At 39.5% G+C, this 25822-nt stretch overlaps 1 protein-coding gene across 3 annotated transcripts; it reads right to left on the bottom strand.

The window, feature by feature from the left end:
* Window positions 1-106: 106 nt before the first annotated feature.
* Window positions 107-24349, bottom strand: LOC133979208 (ceramide transfer protein-like). Of its 3 annotated transcripts, none has more exons than XM_062417681.1 (18): window positions 23722-24349; window positions 23101-23235; window positions 20400-20516; window positions 13801-13908; window positions 13413-13551; window positions 12835-12921; window positions 12213-12370; window positions 6367-6459; window positions 6103-6189; window positions 5789-5881; window positions 5348-5425; window positions 4460-4555; window positions 3988-4120; window positions 3820-3890; window positions 3577-3705; window positions 3082-3211; window positions 2011-2148; window positions 107-1850 (listed from the first exon to the last, which is right to left on the bottom strand). In XM_062417681.1, exons 1-17 carry the CDS (start codon window positions 23809-23811, stop codon window positions 2021-2023), a joined length of 1872 nt encoding a protein of 623 aa, XP_062273665.1. In that variant the 5' UTR covers window positions 23812-24349; the 3' UTR covers window positions 107-1850; window positions 2011-2020. The 3 variants fall into 3 exon arrangements, with proteins under 3 accessions (XP_062273665.1, XP_062273666.1, XP_062273667.1); XM_062417682.1 differs by having other exon boundaries at window positions 12835-12918; XM_062417683.1 differs by lacking the exon at window positions 5348-5425 and having other exon boundaries at window positions 23722-24348.
* Between the last annotated feature and the right edge of the window lie 1473 nt (window positions 24350-25822).

Here is a 25822-nt window from a genome sequence, read left to right as displayed (position 1 = left end):
CAGTGTCTACCTTTGCTTTGCTACTTACGGTAAGCCTCTGAAAGGGTTCTTCTCATTCAAGAATTAAAAAAACTACCTTGTTTCATAGTAATGCCACTAAAACAGCTTGTGTCTGTTGTGTAACAATTTTAATTTACAGAACATTGTTTAATTGCATTACATTTAGTGCAAATAATAACACTTCTGATGTACAACTTAGAAATATACAAAGTGTGTAGATTACTGACAAAATATCAAAATTAAAAACACTAAATGCATTCTTCAGCTGACATTGCTCATAGATCTAGCTCTTGTGATCATCTGCAAAACAATGAATGCAGATCGTTCCTAACCTCTGACCCCTCAAAACTGATGGTGACAACATGCAGATCTACTGATTGCAAAAAAAAAAATTGATGGCATGAAACACAATCTAGAGTAAATCTTAATCTTGAGGTAAGATGATGTGAAATGCTGACCCTCTCCCCCACCCAACTTCATTTCAGCGTTGATAAATGCACATCTGGTGGCTGTACAGTAGAGATATCCAGGATTTATAGGGCTCATCCTGGTGTCTAAGGCATTCTGGGGGTAGTTTATCAGTCAAAGGGCAGGAGGCCACTGCACTGTAGTGTGGCATGTGAAATGTAATGTTACAGTATGACTAAGAGTCTAGGGTGTAGATGATATCCTACTCAACATTTTACAACTTTGCCTTATCCTGCACAACAGCAGCAGCACTTAAGAGCATTTTTATCCCAGCATGTACACTATTGAGAGGGAAATAATAACACTCGTGACAGATTTTTCAGTGCTTCATCAGGGGCTGACTGTGGTGAAAAACAACCTGGGGTGTAAAAAAAAAAGAAAGAAAAAAAAGGTATCACCTCATCTCTCAATTAAAGAGAGGAATCTTTACATCAGACGCTATGACTGGTCCATTGCAAATATCTGTCAGAAACCGTGTCAGATGGAGGATAAAGGCAGATACTGGCAATAGACCAAAATTTAGCATCTACAGACTGTCAACTACATCACAGATATCCAAATATATCAGTTTAACTCTGTTGAAAATAAAGTCCAACATGGATCATCAGACTTATCTCCTACTTCAGAATTCATTGGCCCATTAATTATCAGATTCAAGCGTTTAACAGTCAATTCACATTTCTCACATTGGTAAACTAATTGAAAACTTATTCTGTTTTCTCTGTACAATACACTGTGTCTATGGTTCTCTCTCCACAAAAGTTACTTTATAACAATCTAGAAATATAAAGATTTCGAAGAGAAACATATTCAAAGCTTTAGGCTCTGACCCTCCATCAAACTGCAGAGAAGAGTCATCACTAGAGGGACAGGAGAAGGCAAGAAAGAAGATATACTGTACCACACCTCATCACTGCTTTTCCTGTCAATACCTACTTTCCTCTCTCATAGTAGTTACTTTAGCAGCAGCAAAACAAGTAGCTGTAATGCTAGTGATGAAAGCAAACCCATAAAGTCAAGAAGTATGTAATCATAAGAAATGTACAAAACAATTTACAAAAAAAGCAAATAATTGGTAACAACCATTCAAAAAACCACTTAGGAAACTCTTGAATGTACATATAAATGTACCCATGACCAACAGGTGGTATTAAGCCATTACAATGTGGCTGGGATGACAACTACTGATGGATTAAAGCTGTACAACCAGTCTCTTCTACAAGCACGTGTCCTGTGGGACGTCCTGGATGATATGGTGTTTTGCATGTAGTAGATTGAATACACGTTCTGATTGACAGATGAATGGGTCATGTAGTCATCAATAGCCCATTTCACGCTGAAAAATGTAGTCTCTCCAGCAGGCAGCCATGATCCTTTGCAAGCTTGTAACAGGAAGGAATAATGAAAGTCAATGTCACAAAAAATCATAAAACTATAATATGTTTCCTGCCTTAAAATGACAGATAAAGCATCAGCCAGGACATACTGTAATATGCCAGATTTCTCAGATGTAAAACAAGAAGAGTTTGTGTTCCCGGTTACCTCTCAGTGTTTAGAAGAGGATCGGCTTCCCAGAAGTTTTCTCCTGTACGTAGGAGGTGAAGCGTTTGAGGAACTTGGGATATTCTCTCTTGGCCACGGCTCTGAGGACTGATGCTGGAGCCCAACCTCCTGGGTTTACTGCAGCCATAAAGAGGAAATGATCACCATAATGTGCCAACATAGCATAAAACTATAAACTATAAAACATAAACCAGCAGTGTACATGTTGAGCAGTACAGTGTGCCCTCTAGTGAGAGGTGGAGATGCTTATATTTTTTTCAAAGGAACTCCCATGACCTGCCCGGCTCCTCTAACAATGAACTGGCTCAGGATTGCTTCTGCAGAGCTGCTTTATGTCACAATCTCCCTGTCTACAGGAAGTGAGGGGTGGAGGAGAAGCAAGTCTGGGCTGACATTTCAAAGACACAAGCACTGTTTGCTTCTTGTGTTAGCCAGTAGCTGTACAAAGATTGATTAGTACTAATATTGGCTGACAAATGGTTGTTCTGAATTATCAGACTCAACTTTAGAGTGATTAATTAGTCCCATTACATTGTATTAAGTCTACAGACAATCAGCACTTTTTCTTTTAGACCCCACTGAGACCTGCAGCAATTTTAGTAAGTTTAAAGTCAACATAACAATTCAACTGGCTAACTTCATATAGCTGTATATATTGAGGTTGATGTGACAGTTGAGCTCTCTCTCTTTAATGCTTTTCTTATAATATTGTTCACACATGCAATATATCTTCACCAAATTTCCACTGTAGTGGTCTGGATATCTAAATATCGATGGTGTCATTTGGTGTTGAGTGATAACATTGAAGCTCTCATTCATTTCTCATTAATTTGTGGTTTTCCCCCAGAAAATTCAGTGAGTTTTCCTTCTACCAATATGCAGAGGCTTTAAGAATAAAAGTCGACAAGAAAAAAAGAGTTAGGGCTCAGTTTAAAGACTGTTTTTTGGTATTTAATATGGATGTTAATATAAAGGCCCCTGTAGGTCGATTACAGGTAGATGAACAGTGAAGCAAAGGCTTTGTTCATACTTAATCAGAGAGACACTTACCATTGGCAACGTAGGTAATCTTACAGAGGATGTTGTCTCTGCTGATCTCTTTGTCGCCCTCAGGTGGACTAACGAGAGTTTGGCAGATCATGGCAACATTGATTTTGGCACGGACACACCTGTTTGTGGGCTGGAAGTAAATCAAAAGCGTAAATGTAAACAATGTCCAAACTGTCTCACATCACACTTAAACTAATCATATGTCATTTTCAGACACAAAAAGGGCCCTGGAGCAAAGTTGTATTGGGTCAAAGGAAGGAAATTATTAAGAATTTACTGCTAAGACTCATTATTTACATAAACTAAAAAGGAATGTTTAGTAATCACAGAACCTGGATGTCTAGCACACCTACAAAATGACTCTAAATTTGAAAACATAAATAAAAGAGAGGGCCAATAAACATCTTAACTAAAATTTTTGGATGCTATTTATTGTTATTAGTTTGTCACTCTCAACATTGCATGTAAGGAATAGGTGTACTGCAGTGATCTTACAAGGGCATTATCGTGGTCCACAGAGAAGTTGCAGACCAGCCATGTGTCGGGATCATTCTCGTTTGTTGCCAGGATCTTCCTGATGGCTGACAGATAGAGCACGTCTCTCTGAGAGGCAGGCCACACTCTCTGAAAACGCAACCAGTCGCATTCAGTTGAGAAATTAAAGCAGCTACAGGAGGTTAGCAATCAAATGTGCGACAGGTTTCAGCAACTTCTAAAACCACCATGAAGTCAATTTACCTTGTGCGTCTGATAAACAATGACAGCATTGTCGGAGAGTGTTTCCACAACGTTGAAATTTTCAATGGTGGCTGAGGGAGGGAGAGTTCAGTCAGGTCATGATATTAAAACAGAGAAAGTCAGACAGTGTGGACATTATCAATATCTCTAATAAAATTGTGAACCTACTCTCCCAGTCCAATCGGACAGCTGTGTCCCAGAAGTAGTGGCAAACCTCGTGTCCCGTCACCCCTTTCACTGCATGTGTAGCTTTGAGAGGATCCAGCACGATACCGTTCTCTTCCACTTCTCTCCTGTACACCTGGTACACCAAGTACAGAGTGTGAGGCAGAACTGTACAATCAGTACTACAAACAAATACATGTCAGTACTACATAACACATCTTGAGGAAGTCACTTAATTCTACCTGTGGCCTCAAGTTGACTTTTTCCAGTTGGAGAACATATAAAAAGTGAAATAAATTCAAATTTGGATACATGTAGCTGTTTTATTTATATTCCAACTTGTACTTTCCCTATTTCTGATCTATCAATGTTTCTACTGCAACCACAATATCTTTAAAAAATGAAATGAGATTTAAATATTCACAGCTAACAACCAAGGGAAATGATTCACAAGCAGCTTCTCTTTTCCACTCACCTTCATCTCCCCTTCCTCTATCACCAGCTGCCAGTTGGCATCTCCACCCATATCTTGAAGAGAATAAGTCATATGATTCTGCACCATCTCCTCCACCTACGAGACAGACAGATATTGAATAAATTCAGGTGTTTGTGAGTCTTCTGCCTCACTGAGAACATGCTTTGAAATAGGACACAGTTTGGGGAGAAGAAGATTGTGAATACATTGTATTCGGGATGATGTGCTCAAGTTCAATGATACAATCTTGGGAAATCAATATACCTAGCACACAGATGCTGGTATTTTATCACAGAGGTTTTGATAATATCATAGGAAGCAAGAAGCAAGTTTTTCCACTTTCTAATTTCCGTCTCAGAATCTTAAAAATTCCTCAAGCAAATATATAAGCCAATGAGCGATGACCGAATAAATATTAGGCTCGTGTAAAAAAAATGTATGTTTCATAACATTAATGATTAAACAATTGAACTTGCTTCAGGGTGTTATTCAACATCCCAACAATGCAATAAGAGCACAATGCAGAGACAGCCTGAGTCCATGCCTGCTCATGCTGTGGAGGACAGAGTAATGTGAGGAAAGGAGAAGGTGGAAGTGAGGAGGTTTGACTAGACTCCAGTCATGCAGCATTTTATGTTATTTCAGTAGTATGACGACTGTTATGTGTTAAAGACAAGAAGACAACCTGTCAGTCACTTCAGGAATTTCAAATTACACCCAGTCAGGGTTTCTGTCATCAAATAAAACTACAACAACTTAGTTTAAGTCTATTTAAAACATAACTCCTGGAGAGACTGGTTAGTAAACATCATCATGCTGTCTGCTCATGCTCTCTCTGTTGGCATCCCCCTGCAGATACAGGTGCTCTCCGATGACCAAATACATTACCTGAGCGCTGAATCTGTGAATGTCATCTGAAGCACTGACTAGCTCAACGGAGGACAGGGAAGAAGAATGGCTATTGGGCTGTGCAGCAGAGAGAAGGTTGAAAGAGAAACCAATAAGGTAAAAAAAAAACAGAAAGATGTGCCACAGAAGCAGACCAGAGGCCACAATCATAACTTGCTCAAGTTGCATTTCATATGAAAATGGTGAGAAGCTCTGAAAATACTGTAATAAGGACAAACTGATTTTCTGCATGAATTGATTATGGTGAAGCATGGACCCATTAAGAAAAACATGTTTTTCAAGTGTCAGCACGGAAAAGTTGAAGAGCTTTATAGACAGATCACAGTGGTTGTAGCTGTAAGACAGAAATGATGAGACGGAGCAAACAGCAGCTTTTGAATTACAAAAAAGTAGGATGGAAATAAAGGATGTGTTGAGCACCTTGGTGGCAAATCTGTGTGTGCCGATGGTGGAGTAGGCGTCTCCTGGAGGAACCGGTGTTAGTCGAGGTATTCTGACCTTCTCTGACTGGCACTGAGGGACAGAGTGGGAGTTCGGTAAGAGAGAAAAACTAAGAAGATAGACATAGAGCAACAGAAAAATGAAACACTTGTGTATGAAATGGAAGTAACTGTGCTTAAGTAATTTTACAGAGGCAGAGAGAAAGAGATAAGGAAACTGTTTAATACGCCTGAACTGAATACGAATGTGCAAAACAAAGTACTATGTCTTCAATTAGGCTCTTTTCACCACACCTGCTCCTCTATCTTGTCTTGTCTGTCCAGTGCAGCTTCCACCGCATCGAAGAACTCATCCTCATTGATCAAGCTGTTGGGCCCCTCCTGCACCAAGGCAACAAAGGAAATGTTGTCAGCAATATAGGAATCCTGTGAGAACAGCCCCTGACTAAGGTGCAGAATGATAAAAATGCATGTTGGGTCACAGAAAATCATTCTCGGTTTTTGCTGCGGTTTATCTTGCTGTTTCTGATCAATTTAGCTTGTATAATCTTATCTTGCCTCGTAGTCTGGGCCTCCATAGTGTGACTTTTTCTTCAGTTCATTCATAGCAGACTTGTAGGCATCTTCTACCCTCCTCCTCTTTTCAAGCTCCTGAACACACACAGAGAACAGTGCAGTTTTGTTAAAGTAACATTCACACAATAAACAACAGCATATTTGTGTTACAGTGTCAGAAAACATCTCCAACCCGGTGACAAAGATCATTTGATGAGATTACAACTGCCTGTTTGTACTAAAAAGGGGAGAAAAGAGGTCTGCATGCCTCCAACAGTAAGACACCCACCACATCATTTAGCTGTGTTCTACCTAATATTACAATCTCTAAGTGATATCTGCTGGGTCCAGGCTGATGGTACTTATGAATATTCCCGGGACAAACTGGCGTCCAGTGTACAGGTAGTTTTCTCGATCCATGTCTTGATAAGTAATAAAAAAGAGTAGTGAATCTTCAAAGAAACGGAAGCTGTCAACCGGTTCTGAAATTTATCAAATTTAGCATCCATTCCTCATCAGCCACAGCCTGTCACAAAAGATTGTGCAGATATTGCTTTTAACAAAATAAATTTAGCAATATTAATGTCAGATCTTTGGCAGGAAAAACATTTTTAATCAATGATTTTATCAACAAGCACAATCTTAATTTTATGTTTTTTAATGACACTCGGTTAGACCAAGATAACAGTGCGGCTGTTCTTATCAAGTCGACCCCTCCCAACTACACTTTTATGAATCTAGAGTGAGTAAGAAAGGAGGTGGAGTGGCCATTTTGTTCAATGATTCCAACCAATGCAAGAAAATATCTTACAGAAATGTTGCTTCTTTTGAATATGTTGCTCTTCTTGAGGTATATTTCTAAATATCTACAGGTCACCTGAATACTGTGCAAACTTTTTTGATGACTTCGCTGAACTTTTGTCTATAATCTGCATTGACTGTGTAGTTATTGTTGGTGATTTCAACATCTATGTTGATAACCTCCTGGACAGATTAAAAAGGGACAGATTAAAGAACTGTGTTGTGTGCTTTATAACTACAGACTGACTCAGCATGTGGCGGAGCCCACATACAACAAGGGGCTCAATCTGGATTTAGTCATCTCCTAGGGAACATTTCTAAGGTGATTGATGTTGCTCTCTCTGATCATTACTGTGTTTTCTTTGAGCGTGCTATTTCCATGCACACAAATGTTCAAACAGAGGTAATCACAAAACCATATACCACTGAAAACCCCAGTGAAATACTTATTCAGGCTCTCTCTTCCACACCTGCCCTCTCTTGGGTCTCTCAGTTAAGGAGGTTGTGGATCATTTCAGCTCTAAAATTACAAATGTTTTTAATGCCATTGCACCCACTAAGGTAAAGGTGGTCTCTGGTCTGAAAAGATATCCATGGAGAAATGCCACGCTGGTCAAAACAGAAAAAGAGAGTGCTGAAAAGCTGAACGCAGGTGGTGAAAAACAAATCTCCAGGTTCATTATGACATCTATAAAGAAAGACTCCACATTTATACTTTGGAACTGAGAAATGCAAGGGACTCTTTCTTCTCTGACATTATTGCCAAAAACAACAAGAATGCACGCACCTTCTTCGCTACTGACAACAGGCTAACAAAACCTCCTGTGTAGGTAGACTATGAATGTTTATCCCCCAGCACCTGCAATAAATTCACCTCATTCTTCACAGGTAAGTGTTGTTCCAGGATCTACTTAAAAACTATTTAAATAACATGAAAAGTTAACACAATCTATGAAACTTGGAGGACATTATACAACATCAAAAATGCTCTTCCTGCTGCCTTGATATTCTAACAACAAGCCTTTTGAAAAATGTTTCTAATGGCACGGCCTCAGATCTCCAAATTATCAATAGGTCTCTTCTCTCAGGTTTCTTCCCAGTGGCCCTTAAAGTGCTGTCATCAGCCAATCTAAAAAAAAAAAAAACAACAATCCAGACCAGTGGTCGCCAAACCATCAATATCAACTAACTGGTAGATCTTTCGGTTTTCTCTGTAGCTCCTGAAAATATAGAAAGATAACTAGTATTTGTGTGGAACTAACATGGAGATGGGTGATTGGAAAAATGACCAGATCAAGGCAGAGTGACTTTTGGGGACTTGTCAGCAAAGAGATGGTTCCTCTCCTCACTGCATGTGCACTAAGAGTGAGTGCCTACTTTGGACCACTTGGCGTTTCACAGATGAAAACAATGAAATCAAAGTACAGGAGCCGCCTCCTAACAGTCACCTTACAGACCGTCTCAGACTGGCTGCCTGTAGCCATGAGCCAAACCACAAAGCACTCACAGACAATATTCAGTCTCAGCCATCCCACTGACTTGAGTAAGTAAGATGACTGCAATATGAAAAATGAATGCTGTATAAGATGGGACATAGAACTGCACTTAGCTTAATTGCACCAACTATGAATTTTGTTAGCACATATTACAGTTCTATTTTAAAAATACTAATGGTTAACAATGGAATAAATTAAATAATGAAACTTAAATTGAAGGTATTATGTATTTTAGAATTGTTAAAGCCAGGCAGCTACCGTTTGTACCGTTTGATATGCTAGTTACAATGCTCCCTTGGCTGCATCAATTTGAAAGTTGGACCAAAGTACTTTAACTGAAATAAAAGGCTGAAGTACCTGAGCTGTTTTTTTTGTCAACGCTTCCTTAGGTAGCTCTTGCCTTTCCCCAAGACCAAGGTCAGATATCTTGGGCTTAAAAAGGTGACCACTGACCCAGAGCAATGAGACAGCTCTTCTTAAGGTCTTCAATGCCATCCATTTAAACAGACAGTGGCAGAAATTCATACTTGGTATTTTTGGATCTCAGTGCTGCATTCGACACAGTCAATCACAATGTATTACTAGACAGACTGGTTAACTGAGTGGGACTTTCTAAACTGGTCTGAATCTTACAGTACGGAACTTTTACATATAAGTGAACCTCAGTTACATTCAAGCCCTTGCCAAACAAGTTCACACTATGCTGATTAAGCCCGTGACCACCATATAAATCTCTGTATTTCACAGTATACAGAGTTTTTCAATCTCATGTTGGGTGAAACATTTCTGTGCTGGCCATTTGGCTGTTCATTTTGCAGCTAATCTTGACTTTCCAAATGTTACAGGACCAAATTCTGATTGTGATAACGTGTCATTTCATGGGGGTTGTGTGACTCTCATAACAATTGACCCACCATTTTATAGCTGCAACAGTGTGTTACAGCCAGTTTAGACTGGCCATCGGGCAAACCGGAACAAATCTCAGTGAACCAGGATACTGTTAAAAAAATATGTTTTTGGACTAGTGGACAGTCAAAACATATCAATTTTTACCGGCCCTGTCTGTGCACTCCAGCTTTAAAGGACAGGGACTACTTTGTGTCTATAGGTAATTTTTTTTTTTTTTTTTTTTTTAAACTTCTCCATGCGTTTATCTTAAGTCAATTTGGCTACTGTAATAGTGTCTTTACAGGTTTCTCTTTGAAAAAAATTAAGTTGATCAGACAACTGCAGCTGATTCAGAACGCTGCTGCTCGAGTCCTCACTAATACCAAAAAAATGGATCACATTTCCCCAGTTCAGGGGTTTTTACAAAGGCTTCCTGTCTGCCAAAGTACTGACTTCAAAGTAGTGCTTTTGAACCATCCAGACCTCTCAGATTGTCTGGGACAGTTCTGCTTTCTGTCCCCAAAGTCAAAACTAAACATGGAGAAGCAGCGTTCAGTTTTTATGTTCCACGTCTGGAACAAAACGTCTTTTAAAAACAATGCCTAAGACTTTTGCTGCCTTCTATTCAATCAAGTTTCAGTTTTGAGTTTGATTAATATATTATACGGCACTGTAGTTTTTTTCTATTGAACTATTTTTAAATTATATTTCAATGTTTTTTTTATTGCATTATGTTGCTTTTACATTTTGTATGATGCCTTTTATGTTTCATGTAAAGCACTTTGACTTGTCTTGTTGGTGAAATGAGCTATACAAACATGTCTCAGTCCCTCCCAGAGGCACTTTAACACCCTTTAAACAAATATCATTGTTGTTATAAAAACAACTACACATTGCACTGTTCTAGAAAACTAATGAGGCTGGATTATCTTTCAGTGCTACATATTTAGACCACATAAACCTGGCAAACTTGCTGAAGTATTTTTAGCTCTCAGCTCCAGAACGTGAGAGCAAATGAATCAAAATACTAAAACAAAATGCTATGTTGACTTAGCTGGGCTAAAACCACTGAACAACTCTGCATTTAAATAAATAAATAAATGCATTTCATCAGCATTGCTTTAAGAGAAAACAAGAAAGCTGAAACAATTGCAGTGTTAGTGTAATGTTAAATAATAGCGCTCACCAGAAAATACTTAAATGAAGGGACAACCGGATGGACAAACAGAGGCAAAGTAAGGTGTGGACATACAACACTTGGCTTAAAAAAACAAGGAGATCCTGTTGTCAGCTCTGTGTAACAGACAGACAGATAGAGACCTACTGTGAAGAAGCGGCTGCAGGTCTGTAAAGGTATCCAGCTCTGTGTTTGGTATGTTAGCTGCTCTTTCCTCCCTTGTAGTGAAGTCTTCCACACACTGCGCCAAGAGGTCCGAGCAGTCATTTTCTAATTCACACTTTGTATGACTATAAGTAGGCGTGGCTTCTTCTGTTGAGCGTTCTCTAACTATTTATTTTCTTTACTCCATATCAGCAGCTAACCCTCACACACGTAACTCAATACAGATAAGACTGAGGTAGTTTAACTCCAGTAGTCGAGCACACTGAAGGCACTTCAGGGGTTGGGCAGTTTAGGGTTGGGCAGAACGCCTTTACACATAGAAGAAGAAAAAAAAGAAACTGGTTTGGCAACATCAGTTGAACTGATCAGGATGTAAGCATGAGGAGCTCTGAAGACCAAAAAACATACCTTTACAGACACAGACTGCTCTGGAGTAAAAGCAAAACCCATGAATGGAGGAGTGTTATGGGAACTACAATAATTCCAATTAAGAGCAAAACAATCAAACAAGGTGATTTAAGCTCATTATGGGCAACAGGTGCATTTGTATTATAAGTAAATATGACTGAGTATCTTGAAATGAACAGATACCAACTGAGCAAACACATAAATGTTACAAGCCACATCTGAAATTCACTGGTTTGTTGATAACTTGGTAATTATTGGATACAGCCATTTTACAGTAACAGCTGTTGAGGTTGAAAACCCTCCCCCCCCCCCCCTCCACTTTCATCTGGGAGTTTTCCAGTTTAACTAGTCAAGGTGTAAGTTGTAAATAGCCTAAAGGTAATCTATACTTTTCTTACAAAAATATGTACAATATGGGGCACTTACCAAACACAGATTGATTTACAAGATAGATTTAAAGTCAAGTACTGCATACAATAATGAACATACAGAACATTAACATGATCTGTAATAAAGAATTAAACATTTTTCTATTGCAGAATTTCCATAACCGAGGAAAGGAAACAAGAAGGAGTGTATTATGAGTAATAGGCTTATCTAACCTGTTCATTCAGTAGAAAATATGCAATATAGCTATCAGTTTTTACATGCTATAATCATGTCTCAGCCCTTGGACTGGAGAGTATTGCATCACAGTCTTATCGCCTAAAAGGAATAAGCCCCAAAACTCATAACTCTCAGTCATAATGACTTGAAAAAAATGGCAAAGGCAACAATTCCTCAGTCTGAGACACTTCCACACAGCAGTAGCTACTGACACGCCCAATCTAGAAACCAACTATTATTCATGTGACACTTCACGCCCTGTGAGTGACATTTATTTTAATCATGGTGTGTGGAATGCAGCTCTGTACCTTGTCTATTCTCTTCTGCCAGCTGTCCTCTCGTTTGACCATCAGTTCGATACAGTGGGATAAGGTGGACAGAATGCCAGCTGTAGTGGCCTTGAAGGTGATGGCCTCACCCTTGAAGTCTATACCATTGATACCTTTTGGACTGGCAGGGGGAAACACTGGAACAGACAAAAACAAAGACGTAAGTGAATGTGACAGATGCCTCATAACTCAACTGAAAAAGAAATTACAATTTTTCACATTTACAGTGTTTCTAATCAGTTTTTACCACGCCCAGTCAATTAATTGATTAGCTGGTTGAAAGAAAAAATTGAAAAAATGAAAATTGTTTCGAGTGATTTTTTGAGAAAAATGTTAAAATTCTCTGGTTCCAACTTCTTAAATGTGAAAATGTTCTGGTTTCTTTAGTCCTCTTTTACAATAAACTTAATATGTTTGTTGTTTAGGTGGCATATTGGGCTTTGGGATAAAGTGACCAACCCATTTACTATTTTCTGACATCTTATAGACCACACAACTTATCAAATAATCAACAAAAAATCAACAGATTAATTGATAATGCAAATAATTGTTAGTTGCTGCCCTGGAATAATTAGCCATACAGTATCTGCAGGATACTCACATTTCTCTTTGCTGCCATTGTTGTTGTGATTATATTCGCCGTCGGTTCTTGTAGTGGTAGGAAAGTCATCTTCATCCTCCTCCACTACTGGAAAGAAAAGTAATGTCAATGCATTTCCCATCTAATGAACTAAATTATAAAGCAAGATAAAGACTTTATATTGTAGATAATGCAGATTACAGACAATTCTAATCTGCATTTCAATTCTACAGTAAAAACTATTCCTACCAAACTATGTGTTTGTTTAGCCTACATAAGACTGCAAGTTCAAGTAATTTTCAAGGCTACAAAGGTTCTATCTCACAGATTAAAGAACCCAGTAAGTGGATATGGTTTAATTTATTTATGTATTGAATATATTTGTAAAGGGACAATGTATAATATTAAACATAAATGTTGCTATTTGATGTATTGTACCAGAGTTAGCTAAAAGCTAATTTACATCTGCAGGCCCTTGGTTTTGTTAAGTCCATAAACTCTCAATTTAAAGTATTTCAAACTATGAAACCAATTTTGAAAAATAAAGTTATATTTCACAGCACGAAGCACTTTAAGACTGTATTTATGTCACCATTTACCTCTGTCTCTATGGAATTCATCTTTGGAGACAGCGTCAGCACAGGAGTCAAAGTATTTCTGCAGCGTGTCCACTTGTCTGCACAGAATGTCCCGGAAAGTCTCCATTTCTGCTAACTTCTCACACAACCTGTGCCCCTTCTGACCAGAGACAAACAGAAGCAGAAATATGTAATTTCATGGTTCAGTACTGTTGTGTCAACTATATACTATATACATATATATGTTTCAATAGATATACTGAACTGTGATGGGTCTCACAAAGATTTACTGGCTCACAGTCTTGGAAGGAAATGTGATAAGTGTATTCACTGAATATTTGACCGAAGTTTGAGCACATATCAGCGAAGATAACTCTTAATAATAATTCTCTGATGAGCATGTATTTACCTTAAAGGAGGATGTGGATGTAGCAGACAAGGCACTGGCTGCGGAGGTGAGAGACAACATGGAACCATGACGCCTCAGACTGGTTTCTGAACCATAACCGGACTCGGCCTACAATCCAGCGGGAGGGATTTGAGGAGATCAGGAAAAAAAGGAGGAGGAAGACAGGAGAAGCAAACAGGCGGGAACAGAAGATCAGTAAGGGCACAATACACATTTAGCAATCTGCAATGTAATGAGGTCTGCAGCTCATGAAAACAAGATGGAGAGATGAGGCAATCAATTATACCCAGTAGTCAGCAGCTACTGACTATTAAAGCTGACCTGGACCAGAGCAGGACCTACACCTACACAGACAAACAGTCTGCTGAGAGAGACTGGAGCTGACAAACAGACAAATGCACCAACCAGCCAGTAGACCTGATACTAGGAACAGAGGAAAGAAATCACACTAGGGACAGATCTAGGCTTGAATGCAACTTTCTGGGGGAAAATACTGTATAACCTAATAGGACAAACACTGTCTACAACAGCATTATAAAAGAGATCTTTGGCGAGGTATTAGGGAGTGGCAACGACCATCTGTTCCACCAGAAAGCCAACGTATCAGTAGCCCAATCAACAAAATGACAAAAATTCATTATACATAGTGCATGTGTATGTACACCCAGCCAACTCCACACAGAGCAAATTATTCCTGCTCACCCCACACAGAGCTGCTGGCTGTCAACTGTCATCTACTGCATTAGACAGCAAAATCATGATGCAATCTAAGAGCTCCACACTTAAATTACTACTTTACTTCTGCAACAGTAATGTGAAACTAGTACAGGAAGCAAAAGGCGGTTATTTTTTGGTGTATGAATGAGGAAGAACAAAATGCTGATGGTACATTTGATTGAGAATACATTTGCTGTGGTCCCTTATGTTTATAAACCAAACACTGTACACTTTTTACTGGTTACCTGCCTCGCATGCAAAGGCACTTCTAAAGAACAGTGAGTGAACTGAAGAAGTAGGTGGAGCATGCAAACACTCCTTTGGTAGGGGATAGAAGGAATTTATACTGGTGAACAGATCAGTAGTTGATTGTTAAAGACCAAGCCAACAGAAAAAAGTATCAATGATTGGGGATAAATGGTATGTTAACATTTATAAAATTAAAATAACCATTTAAAGCTTTTACATAGCTAAAAGTAACCCCCAATTACAGGGTTTGCAAATAATTTACTCTGAAATGTATGTGAAATTTTAGATTTAGCCAACTGTTATTTTAAAGTTAGAAAAAACAAGTATAAAACAAAGTAGAAACTGTGTGCGGTACCAAAGCTGAAGTAATTTAATATATCATCTAAAATCTCTTTCACATAATGTGTGAACTGTAATCAAAATGTAATTATCAAATGTAATTAAAACACACAAGATACACATAATCAACATATACATGTTAGTGAAGGATTTCTTGAAAACAGGACCCAGCTCTATTTTCCAGCTGTGACTTGAAGTGGCAGAGGCTCACAAGGCAAAGTAACATATTAGTTATTTTTGAATTCCTAGTGGAAGTCACTGTTTACTCTTTGACTTGTGGTTTCAGCTGCAGTGTGTCTCCTTGATGACTTTATAAATATATATAATGCCTTATTATCTATAGTTTTTTTTGGGACTGCTTCCTTATTGAACTTATAAAACAGTGACTTGAACTATATCACTGTCAGTATCACTGTAATCTAATAATCAATTTCCACAACATATCAGTCTTATTGAATTTTTACACACATGCTTCCCAGCTGCTGAGAATGACAGTTAAGCTAAATAAATTTTTGGCAAAAAGTTCAATGGATGTAAAGTTCTTCCCACAACACTATCTATTAAACAAAAATAGATTATTTTATTTTATTATAAAATTTGCTGCAGTTGCAGCATTAATTTGATCAGACTGAGACTATTATTGTGCACGCTACAGGAATCAATATTATTGCTAATTTAAGAGGCACTGATAGCACTGATGAAACATGAAGACCAATCTGTGACAAACCCAGTGATTGGCATCTGTATGTGCCTGCTCAGCTGCATGACACAGCCATGCAAAGTAAACAGTGACACCCACTCATGCACAACACATGAAATGGCATCTAGTGCCCACGGCTTTGTGATGGGAATGAGGCGAGTGTAGAGTAACTGACCATAGAAACCACTGAGCACTTATATTTCCTGCTTAAGAAACTACCTCTCACTGAAGTGCAGGTAGATAGGCAAAAAGTCAATTAGCGTAAAAGCTTGATTAAAAAAATAGTGACATATTTCTTACAATGGTTAAAATGCAGTGGAGTTTACGCTAGTCTTGTGAAAAACATGCAAATAGAAAATAATCATTTACGCACTGTATGGAAGGGAGCAAAGATGGGTTACAACAGTAGCATACTAATTTAAGACTTCGGTGATGGGTGACAGTAAGCAAGCATCATGCAGACATGCTATAAGCCCACCCTTCGGCCATTCCAACAGCCAAAGCAGAGCAGGACACTGCTGCAGTCCCGGCGGTTTGCTGGCCCCAACATGGCACAGACGCTCCCCCAACACTCCCACTGCTCTGACAATTCAGAGGCTTAAATCCAGGATTTGTGTTTCCCTGGACAGAACTCACTGAGGAACAAGAGGGAAGAGGTGGAGGTGGAGAAAAATGCCACACAGGCTGAGCTTAGCTAATCAAGTAAAAGAAAAAAGGGGGAAAAGTAGTCGTTTGGTTCACAGCAGTCGGAGACGTGGACTCTCACTGATCCATGAAGCAGATGAGACAGACTGAGCCGAGAGGAAGAGTCTTGTAATTCTTCAGCAGAGCGAAGCAGATCTGCTTTAAGTCTTCCGCAGACACAAACATATGACACACACACATAGATGCGCTCCACTCTGGCTGCGTAAATACATCAACAGACCACACACCCTGATATGTGAAACCTTTTTATCCTGTCCATCTGTATGTGCAGCATCCATCACTGAGCAAGCAAAAGTGAGCCTGTGTGTATGTCTGAGTGTGCGAGGGAGAGAGGGATAAAAATGAAGGGTGCATGCATGAATGCGTTAAGAGCAGGCGACTAGGGCTGTCCGGGGCTGTTTGTGTGATAAACCAGTTCAGTACCAACGGGTGGGCGAGTGAAGCTGCCTATTCTACATTATGACAGACAGAAAGAGAGAGAGAGAGAGAGAGACAAAGAGAGAGAGAGAAACAAACAAACAGAGGAAGAGAGAGTTGGGGGCAGGGAACAGTATTTGTGTGGTTCTTCTCCTTTACTCCTATCTACCTGTATCCTGTTACCCTGTCTTATTCTGATTTGCTGAAATCCACTTGTAAAGACTTCACTGGGTCAAAAGCATTTGGACTGTGCCAACAACCAGCCTGAAGTAGTGGTGGAAAAAAATGCAAAGGTCCTTCCCCATTTCCTCCCATCTCACCCCTGTGAACCTGGCAGAATGGAACAGTCTTCTTGGTGTGATAGCGGGTTTTATGTGTCCCTCTTGTTTTTTGCTGCTGCGAGAAGGGACTATTTTAAAAAGTGCGTATTTCATCAAGGACTGCACTTGAAGTCCCTTCATTTCACACAGTCACAAACACACCCACACATAAAAGACACAAATGGACCTTTTTTTCCCTGAATAATGACAACGTAATTTTGTATTATGAATATGGAAATTATGGCTGTTTGCCTTTGCAATGTGGCTTTTAAGAGGTTTTTAAAAGCTGTAATGACTTGTTTGACCAATGTTAAAATACATTAAAAAGTCCTTCATTGAGTGAAGAGTGAGTTTATACTGGAATGAAAAATTAAAACAACATTTCCATAATGAGTTAGATGTTACACAGTTTGAATTTCAATTAACAGTACAGAGCTTTAAAAGATGGTGCTAAGAAGAGGTTTAAAATTAAATTACTTAGATCAAAAAAGGATTAAACTGAAGAGATGTTATTTCTCATCTCACTGATGTCAGACAAATACTTCATGTATGAATGTCTGCAATAATGTCAGGAATGACAATGGAAAACAAAAGGTACAGATTAAATGTCATTATTTCAGAAAAAAGTAATGCTATCCTTGCTCATATTAGCTGCACTGATTCATACAGACAAAAAGATGAGTGGTGAATATTACATGATGCAAGTCCTCCTCTATCCAGTTGGGAGCAGTAGAGTCACACTCACCTATCACACTGCAGCAGGTAGTACTGCATTAAGCTTTCTGAGGTTACTGCAGGGCACAGTCCAGACATAACCCTGAAATACTCTCACATAGTCTCTAATGGACAAGAGAACTGCGGTCACTCACACTCAGCTGACATGGCAACGCCCAGAAGCACTAAGAAAACCATCCTGAAAGCCCTCTGACAAGAATTCACAGAACAGTGACTATTTTTTCAAGGTTGGTGCATTTTGGGCCTTCTCTCTCTAACATACTGTTTTTATGTGGAACACGCAAGCAAGAAATATTACAACTTATTTTTTTCTCAACTGACAAGCAATAATTACAAAATGTTTTGAAATTTTAATTCAAAACACTAGTGCACTGGTAATATTCCCTCATTTCATAAAAAGCCTTTGCGGGTTAATTCACCCAGCATAACATTAACCACGTTTATTTGTGGAGTTTTTTGAAGACTTTGTAAGGAAATCAATCAAGAAAGACAGAAACTAAACATATGGAAAGCTACTTTAATATTCAGAGCATACCATCGCAAACTAAGCAACAAATTAATTGAATCTGACTGGCTGTACTGTATGGCATGTTTTTGGGAAGATCAACACATTATCAGTTGAATTTTTCCATGCACAAGTTAAATTCTACAAGTATCCTGAATAAACAAGAATGAACTAAAGCAGTTGGAGTTTTCTTTTATTGCCTTTTTCTCAATGTTGCAAAAAAAGTTTGTTATGCTATTTATTTGTTTTATCAATAATAATAATAGCATTTTGTTTTGTTTTCATTCTGTTTTGAGCACTTGAGGTTATAAAAAAGGTAGGTAGGCAAGTATAAGACCAGCATGCACCTGGGCGGGCCTGTGTTTTTTTAGTTTTTTTTTTAACTAAAGCAAGAGAGGCAGCAGGAACAATCTCTTTTGTTCTTTTGTTAACTTGTTTTTGAGAAACAAACCTTTGCAAGTACAATGGATTTCTTTTGCCTGCACACACCATATGCATCTGTGGCCCTTTTATTCCAAATTTGATTTAAGTGTGATTTTGATTTTTGACCAACGGCCATACTACAGGATCATTGTAGCATCCATTTTTATGTGTAAAAATGGACGCGGTTACATGGGGAATATTTATTCAACCCGACTGAAATCATTCTGATTAAAGCGTCTAACTGAACTGTTTACTTGGACACTATATAAAGTTATCTGATAAGACAACTCGATTCGAGACTTTCCACCATCGACGAGTTCAACAATCCTTCAATCAAAAATGTTTTATCAGGCACAGACCAGTTTCGTTTTGGTACCGCCACGTTTCTGTCCATTCAGGAAACTTGTTCACATCACTGAATGTTACCCCCACGTGGGGCATACGTGCAAAGAGAAAATATATTTATTTTAACCAGAGAGAAATAATCAGATTTAGCATTTACATGATTATTAATATTTTCCTATTGAACAGATTATTCAAATTGCAAACCACCGCTCTCAGCCTGAATCAAACTTCCCTCCAATCAGGCCGGATTGGGCCAGTCTCTCCTGATTGAGGTGGTTACATAAAGGCATTTTATTCTGATTGGGCTATTATCTACAGTACTACTCATTAGACTCCATGTAAACACAGCTAATGTTTGCAGCCATCAAAATGTTTCACAGATTAAGGATGATCCCAGCCTAATGAACTCCTGAATTAAAGGCTTCCCAAAGCCCTCACTAATAAGACACACACACAAACAATAAGACATTACCTTTGACACACTAACTCTCTGAACCATAGCACCTCATCTACAGTTGGCAGTGACAGCATAGCCAATGTGCTTTACACCCTTAAAGTTGGGAATCCATATATTATTAACTAGAGGTCCTTGCAGAGTGAACAGCTGCCTGGTATCTGATGACAGGGGACCCCTGCACATCAACACATCACTTCTCAGATTCCTCACATTCCCAGGATGAAGGGGTTTTTATGTAGGAGTGTGTGTGTCTGTGCCTGTGTATGCGTCCCAATCCCTGTCCCGCCACACCAGGCTCACTAAACAAAACAGATAACTCCCTGTCTGCTACGAACAACACCCTGACCCCAGACTGAACCTGAATACCTGAAATATGTGAATAATGTGGCAGTTCCTGATTAGGCAAACCAAAAAGAATCAAATATTTGTTGTGGTCCAAGGAGTTGACACAATGTGGCATGAGACATTTTGTACTGATTCCTGACAAACACCAAGCAAATGAAAAAGGGCCCAGAGCACAAACAAAGACTGAAATGCAGGCATGCTGAGGATCTGTTGTATTTATTTAAAAAAATAAATCCTAACAAATACATAGTAGGCCACAAGAAAATCTGTATGGCAAGAAAGAAACCAGTGAAAAAGATCCAGGAAATCTATTCTGAAGACAGAGCAAATTATTCCACTCACCTTGTGCAGTTCAATCGACTCAATCCACTGGAGTCTGTGCTCAGGATCTTCAGCTCTGAGGTACCAGACACTGTCGTTCACACTGATGTCAAAACGGCACTCGTCAAATTCATGAGGCTGAAGAGGGAGAGGAGAGAACTCATGAATTGTTATTAGGCAGAGTGAATGAGTCATGTCAGGAAATACTTTCACCAATAACAAATACCTGTATGTTTAAATACCAGAATACAAAAACTCCCTGTAACATTTTCTCTATTCTGACAACTCAGGAATCAGAGAAAACTGCTTTAACTTTTTACTGTCTGTTTATAACACTGGCTGATAAGCGATGACACATTCTGGATGCAAATGGACTCCATCAATCACTGAAAAGCCTCAGCCACACAATAATCAAGAATTTTGATTAGAAACTGATGTCTTGTGTCTTCAGGCGCAACCGTAAACGACAGCAGCAGAGCTCTTCTAAAAACCAGAGATTCTTAAAGCTTGCCTTTGCTTGAACCTGGTTCATCACAACCTTTCCTGCTACTATTGGGTCAAAACTTGAAACTATTTCACTCCCCCGTTCTACAATGCACCCCACCCCGCTCCAAACACTAACCGCACTAGGCTCCCAAACACGTGCACCAAGAATTCCCCCCGTTTCCTCTGAGACTGGAATTTGACCACTGTGCTCAGCTGAGGAGAGATCTGCTCTGCAAAGTATCCTCATAAGAAATAAGACACAGTTGACTTGAATCTCCTCCTCGTTTTTCTCCTCAGTAGCACCGAGGCTACAGCTGCTTTGTCAGCTGACATAACCTCATGTTGCTCTTTCCCGTGTTTAATTAGATTTGCTGAATGACGCTCATGTGCTGTCTGATTTGCTGCCACTGACAACAGCACCATACACTCCAACTCTGGACACAAACCGTGAGCCTACATATGTTAATGCTAAAGCTGGTATTGTATTTCACAAGCTGCATATATAGGATGCTGATAGGGGTGACAGGTTCTCTCTAACCCTCAAATACTTTCAATTACAGTCACAGAAAACCACTGAGAGCAAGTTTCCCCTCAGAGACAGGTGCAGCATCTGAGTTGCCCTGCAGCTTCGGAATTTCAGTACAAGAAGCGGAGTGCAGTGATAACCTCAAGTGCATCCAGCCATAATGCCATTACTGGTTAGAGAAGTCCAGTCTATCCAATTGTGATTTATCAGACATGGTCCATAAAATTCTGCTTTACAATCCAGTTTATATCTCTTTCATTCTGCCTAGGACGTTCTCTTTCCCCCTTACGTAAGCACAACTGCATATATACATGCTGCACTGCTATCTGTGTATAGGACTGTGGCATATTCAGCATTAGGAAAGAGGGGGTTATCAATCAAACACAGAGTATTTTCACAAAACGGCATACAAGAATTTGACAGTTTTTTTCTAGCATAAGACATCTTTAAACTAGTGTAAATGACTGTTGTATTTCAGTTAAAATCATATTCAATACAATAATTCTCAATATTTGTATGCAAAAAATCCTGATCCAACTGAGTTTCTTTGTGAAAAAAATACCTCACTGATATAAAAACATGAAAGTATTGGCAAGAGCTTGTGCTGATGTGAGGTTTTGATTATGGACCCATCGTGTCTCATGGTAGGAATTTTCAGACGGCAACGGCAACATTTCCTGCACATTTTGCTTCCGTATGGGGACAGTCTGGTGTGTGTCTGCAGCTTCACATTGTGTACTAGACTGATGTTAGGCAACAAGAGAGGCAGAGGCTTGTTTCTGCATTCCTGAGTCCTCATACCAGTCTCCTTTGCAGCACAGCCGTTTAGATATTTAGGAAGAAGGAAGAGGCAGTAAGAAGTGGCTGTGTGGGCCATACTACTCTGATTATTAGTGAGCCTGTGTAATAAAGCTGTGTACACTCTTACTTAACCTACAGCAACAGGATCATAAAATACTCTGTTGTGTGGGGTCCCATCAGGTCCACACAAACAGTCATTGGCACTACGATTACTCAAATGACCACTTCACCCTGAAGGAAACTAATTGTAATATTTCATGTTGTGATCTTAATCCGGTTTTGAGTCATGTAATCCTATTGTACAAATCACAGTGAAACCATTTGTTTAGCCTCTGTACTGGGTGGCGGTATGCTTAGAGAGAACAGTGAATATTTAACCAGGGTGTGGGATTTCAGCTTATCTGACCAACAGAAGGCCTGCATAGGGAGAACACAATGCCAGCATCAGCAGTATGTCATCAAAGCTTACAGTTCAACAAGAGGGAGCACCAATCTCAAGCAGCCTGTGCAATAACTGCCATGGAGGAAGAGGAATGAGTGTGTGCTTTAGTGACTGCTGATGCAAAAATGCCTTGGTCTGCTAAACTACAGGTCTCGATCCTCCCTGTGATCTTAGTAACAGTCTCATTACTAGTTAATGTTTACCTTTCTATCTTTGAGGAACAGACTGAAGGAATAAAGGTTCAACTTCATGCTAATGACAAGCTCAAAAACACTGCAAGACCTGCTAAGAAGGTAACCATATTCCCAGAGCACTGAAGCAGGAAATTAGCTCTTTCATAGTCCCACGCTTTATGTGGCCTTACTCCCTAAAATGCTGAACAGGTGCTGAGCTCACTCTGCTTTCTATTTGTGCAACAGACGGCAGTCAAGTGATGCTCCCCCCTTACACTCATCATGAATACTTACTGTGATGACAGCCTTGCTGAGGCACAAGGACCCCCTGCAGCCATATTCCCGTTCATCCTCCGACTTGTAGTAGCTCAAAGTATTGTTTTTCAACACGACCCATCGGTCCTGCCATCCGTGTATGTAATTTGTCCACTGTCAACACACAAAAGGTACAGAACAAACAGTTAGCTGCACTGTGAAATCAACAGCTCCTCTTGCTTAAAGTAGTGGCTCTCATACTTGTTCATATCATGACCCTTAAACTGGCAAAAATTGGACAATGACCCCCATTTGATAAGATTTTGTCCCAGGAATCCCCATCGGATGTTTGCTTTTAGATGTTTGATTAAAGATAGTATATCAAACCCACAATCATGTCACACATTCTGCAATGGTGTTACTTATGGATTGAATTATAGTTGAAATAAAAAGGTTCCCCTGGAATCTCCACAGGGACCCATTTTGAGAGACGCTGGCTTAAGGTGTGTGTATGCAGAAATAAAGTACACTGTTGCAGCTCTTTAGTAATGTTCACCTGGCTTTCTGACTTGTGGTGTATTATTATTATTACACCTGAGCCAGGACTCACTTATGCAGCATAAAACACAACAACAACATAACTGGTTCACCTAATGTTACCTTGCTTAAAACGCCTCCCAGCTCCACAGGCTGCCCGGATTCCGGGTCCACATCCTCATCTGAACCGGACGATGAACTCTTTTCGGACATTTAAATCCAAGCTTCAAAACTTGATTGTGATTGTAATCGCCAGGACCACGTAGCTTAACGCTAGCTGGTGGGATAATTATCAGCTCAAACGCGTCACAACCAAAACCTGCTGACAGCTTTTTTAAACTTAGCCTTACCGTCAGCAAAACAACGCTGTAAAAACTATGATAAAAAACCAACTGGATGGCGTCTGACGAGACTCCAGCCTAGCTTGGCTCGTTTTGAAACAAGCTACCCCGACGCTGACAGCTGAGTCTCAACTTCTCGGGTTTGTGCGGGCTTTGTTTTGAAACTGGCGTCGAGCACCAAATGCCTACTAGCTAGTTAGCCTTAGCTGTCAAAACGACGCGACTAGCTAATGTTAAGTAAACTTGCAACTTGTGCATGTTGTAGTTAAATATCCTGCTTGCAGAAGATAAGCTAAACTCAAGCAGAGTGGTCGATAAGGAAGGCCTTCGTGTTACCTCAACTTCACGCTACGATTGACGAGCAACGGAGCGCATCGCTGCTTTTTAGTTCCGCAGTTTAGTTAGCGGAGCTCTAACTAGCTCCTCTTCATTCAGGTCGGGGGAGGAGCTGCAGCCACGCTCCTCTGTGTATGTTAAACACAGCGGCGTCAAGCTACATTAATGCAGCCACAGGACACAGGAAGACATAAGGATTATTGCAACAGTGTAAGCAGAAGACTCACCAAAGTAAACAGCACAGAGGATGCAGTATAGTACTTTTATTGTGGCGAGGGATTCGTGCGCAAATATACTTAGTAAATATGCTTTTCCATCACAGAAAGATCACACAGACCCACAAACACACACACTCACAATAAACCAGCCAACCAACAAGGTCAACAGTTTTTGTTGACATTATCAGGAGGGTGATAATTCTACTTTATGTTTATTATTGAGGTCATAGTAGATAATGGTGGTGTATTAGGGTGCCTAATATTGAATGGTGTTCCTAATATTTTGTCCACCCCATTAACATACATGAGGGTGGCAAAATATTAAGTACACCCGTCAATATAATGCACCACAGTACCACCACCACGACCTCAATAATAAACATGAAGTAGAATGATCACATTTTTGATGTTAACAAAAACTGAAAATGTATAAACTTGGAAAAAGTAGAATTTATAGCAGAGCTGTTGTACTGGATTTAATTAGATAGCACAGGTGTACCTAATGAAGTGGCCAGTGAGTGTGTTTCACCTACTAAATATACTTAACACATCAGATACATCATATGGCAGTGTATGACTGAACTATGAGACAACTCCATGGAATAAAGTCACACAGTTATATGGCAGTAGACAACACTGAAAATAAGAAAAGAAAAGATGAAAATTAATAACTAATTGTTAAACAGCACATAGGAAAAAATGCTTCATGGGCAGATAAGAAGGTTATTGAGAGTTACAGGTCACAGGTGGTCTAGATGAGTCTTGGGTTTGAGCTGATGTCTTATCATACATACAGAGGATCCTGTAATGAAAGAGATGTCATTTGTGGACTTAGCATGATATTTCTCCACCTGTCTCATGAGTTTTAGAGAGAAACCCTCATGGGCTGCCACCCAGCTGTGAGAACCACACCCTGGCTGGACATAGGGTGGTCACATTGAATTATTTGAGTCTGCCTCCTTTTTAGGAGAGAGGATCACCCAGAACAAACAGGCTGGGGCAGAATGGGATGTCTGATTTGAGGACGAGTTTGATATTCAAATGTCTGGCTGACCACAATATTTGTACAACTGGGCAGGGCCGCAACATATGGAGGAGTGAACCAATACTCCCCCGAAACATCCAGAAATTTGGGATTTCACTTGATTTCCCCCTGTGCTACTTTGAAAGGCACTACTGTATTTTGAACAGGCTGTATATACTGTACATAACCACCTACTATTATATACTTTTTTCTGTTTAATATCTCATCACTCCTTGCACCCTTCATTTCTTTTCTACTATTTGTATCCTGTTCACAGTTCACAGAAACAGTTTCACCTGCATATA

The sequence above is a fragment of the Scomber scombrus genome, chromosome 4, assembly GCF_963691925.1.
Source record: "Scomber scombrus chromosome 4, fScoSco1.1, whole genome shotgun sequence".
NCBI lineage: Eukaryota > Metazoa > Chordata > Actinopteri > Scombriformes > Scombridae > Scomber > Scomber scombrus.
This window is presented reverse-complemented; position numbering and strand designations above follow the sequence as displayed.

What these genes read in the sequence shown, in the direction of transcription:
- LOC133979208 (XM_062417681.1), bottom strand. Translation starts at nt 23,811, where the DNA reads ATGTCCGAAAAGAGTTCATCGTCCGGTTCAGATGAGGATGTGGACCCG. An exon ending in CAATGGCAGCAAAGAGAAAT is followed by an intron (nt 12,371 to 12,834) that starts GTGAGTATCCTG and finishes TGTCTGTTCCAG; the next exon opens with TGTTTCCCCCTGCCAGTCCA. An exon ending in TTGTTTATCAGACGCACAAG is followed by an intron (nt 3,706 to 3,819) that starts GTAAATTGACTT and finishes TTGCGTTTTCAG; the next exon opens with AGAGTGTGGCCTGCCTCTCA.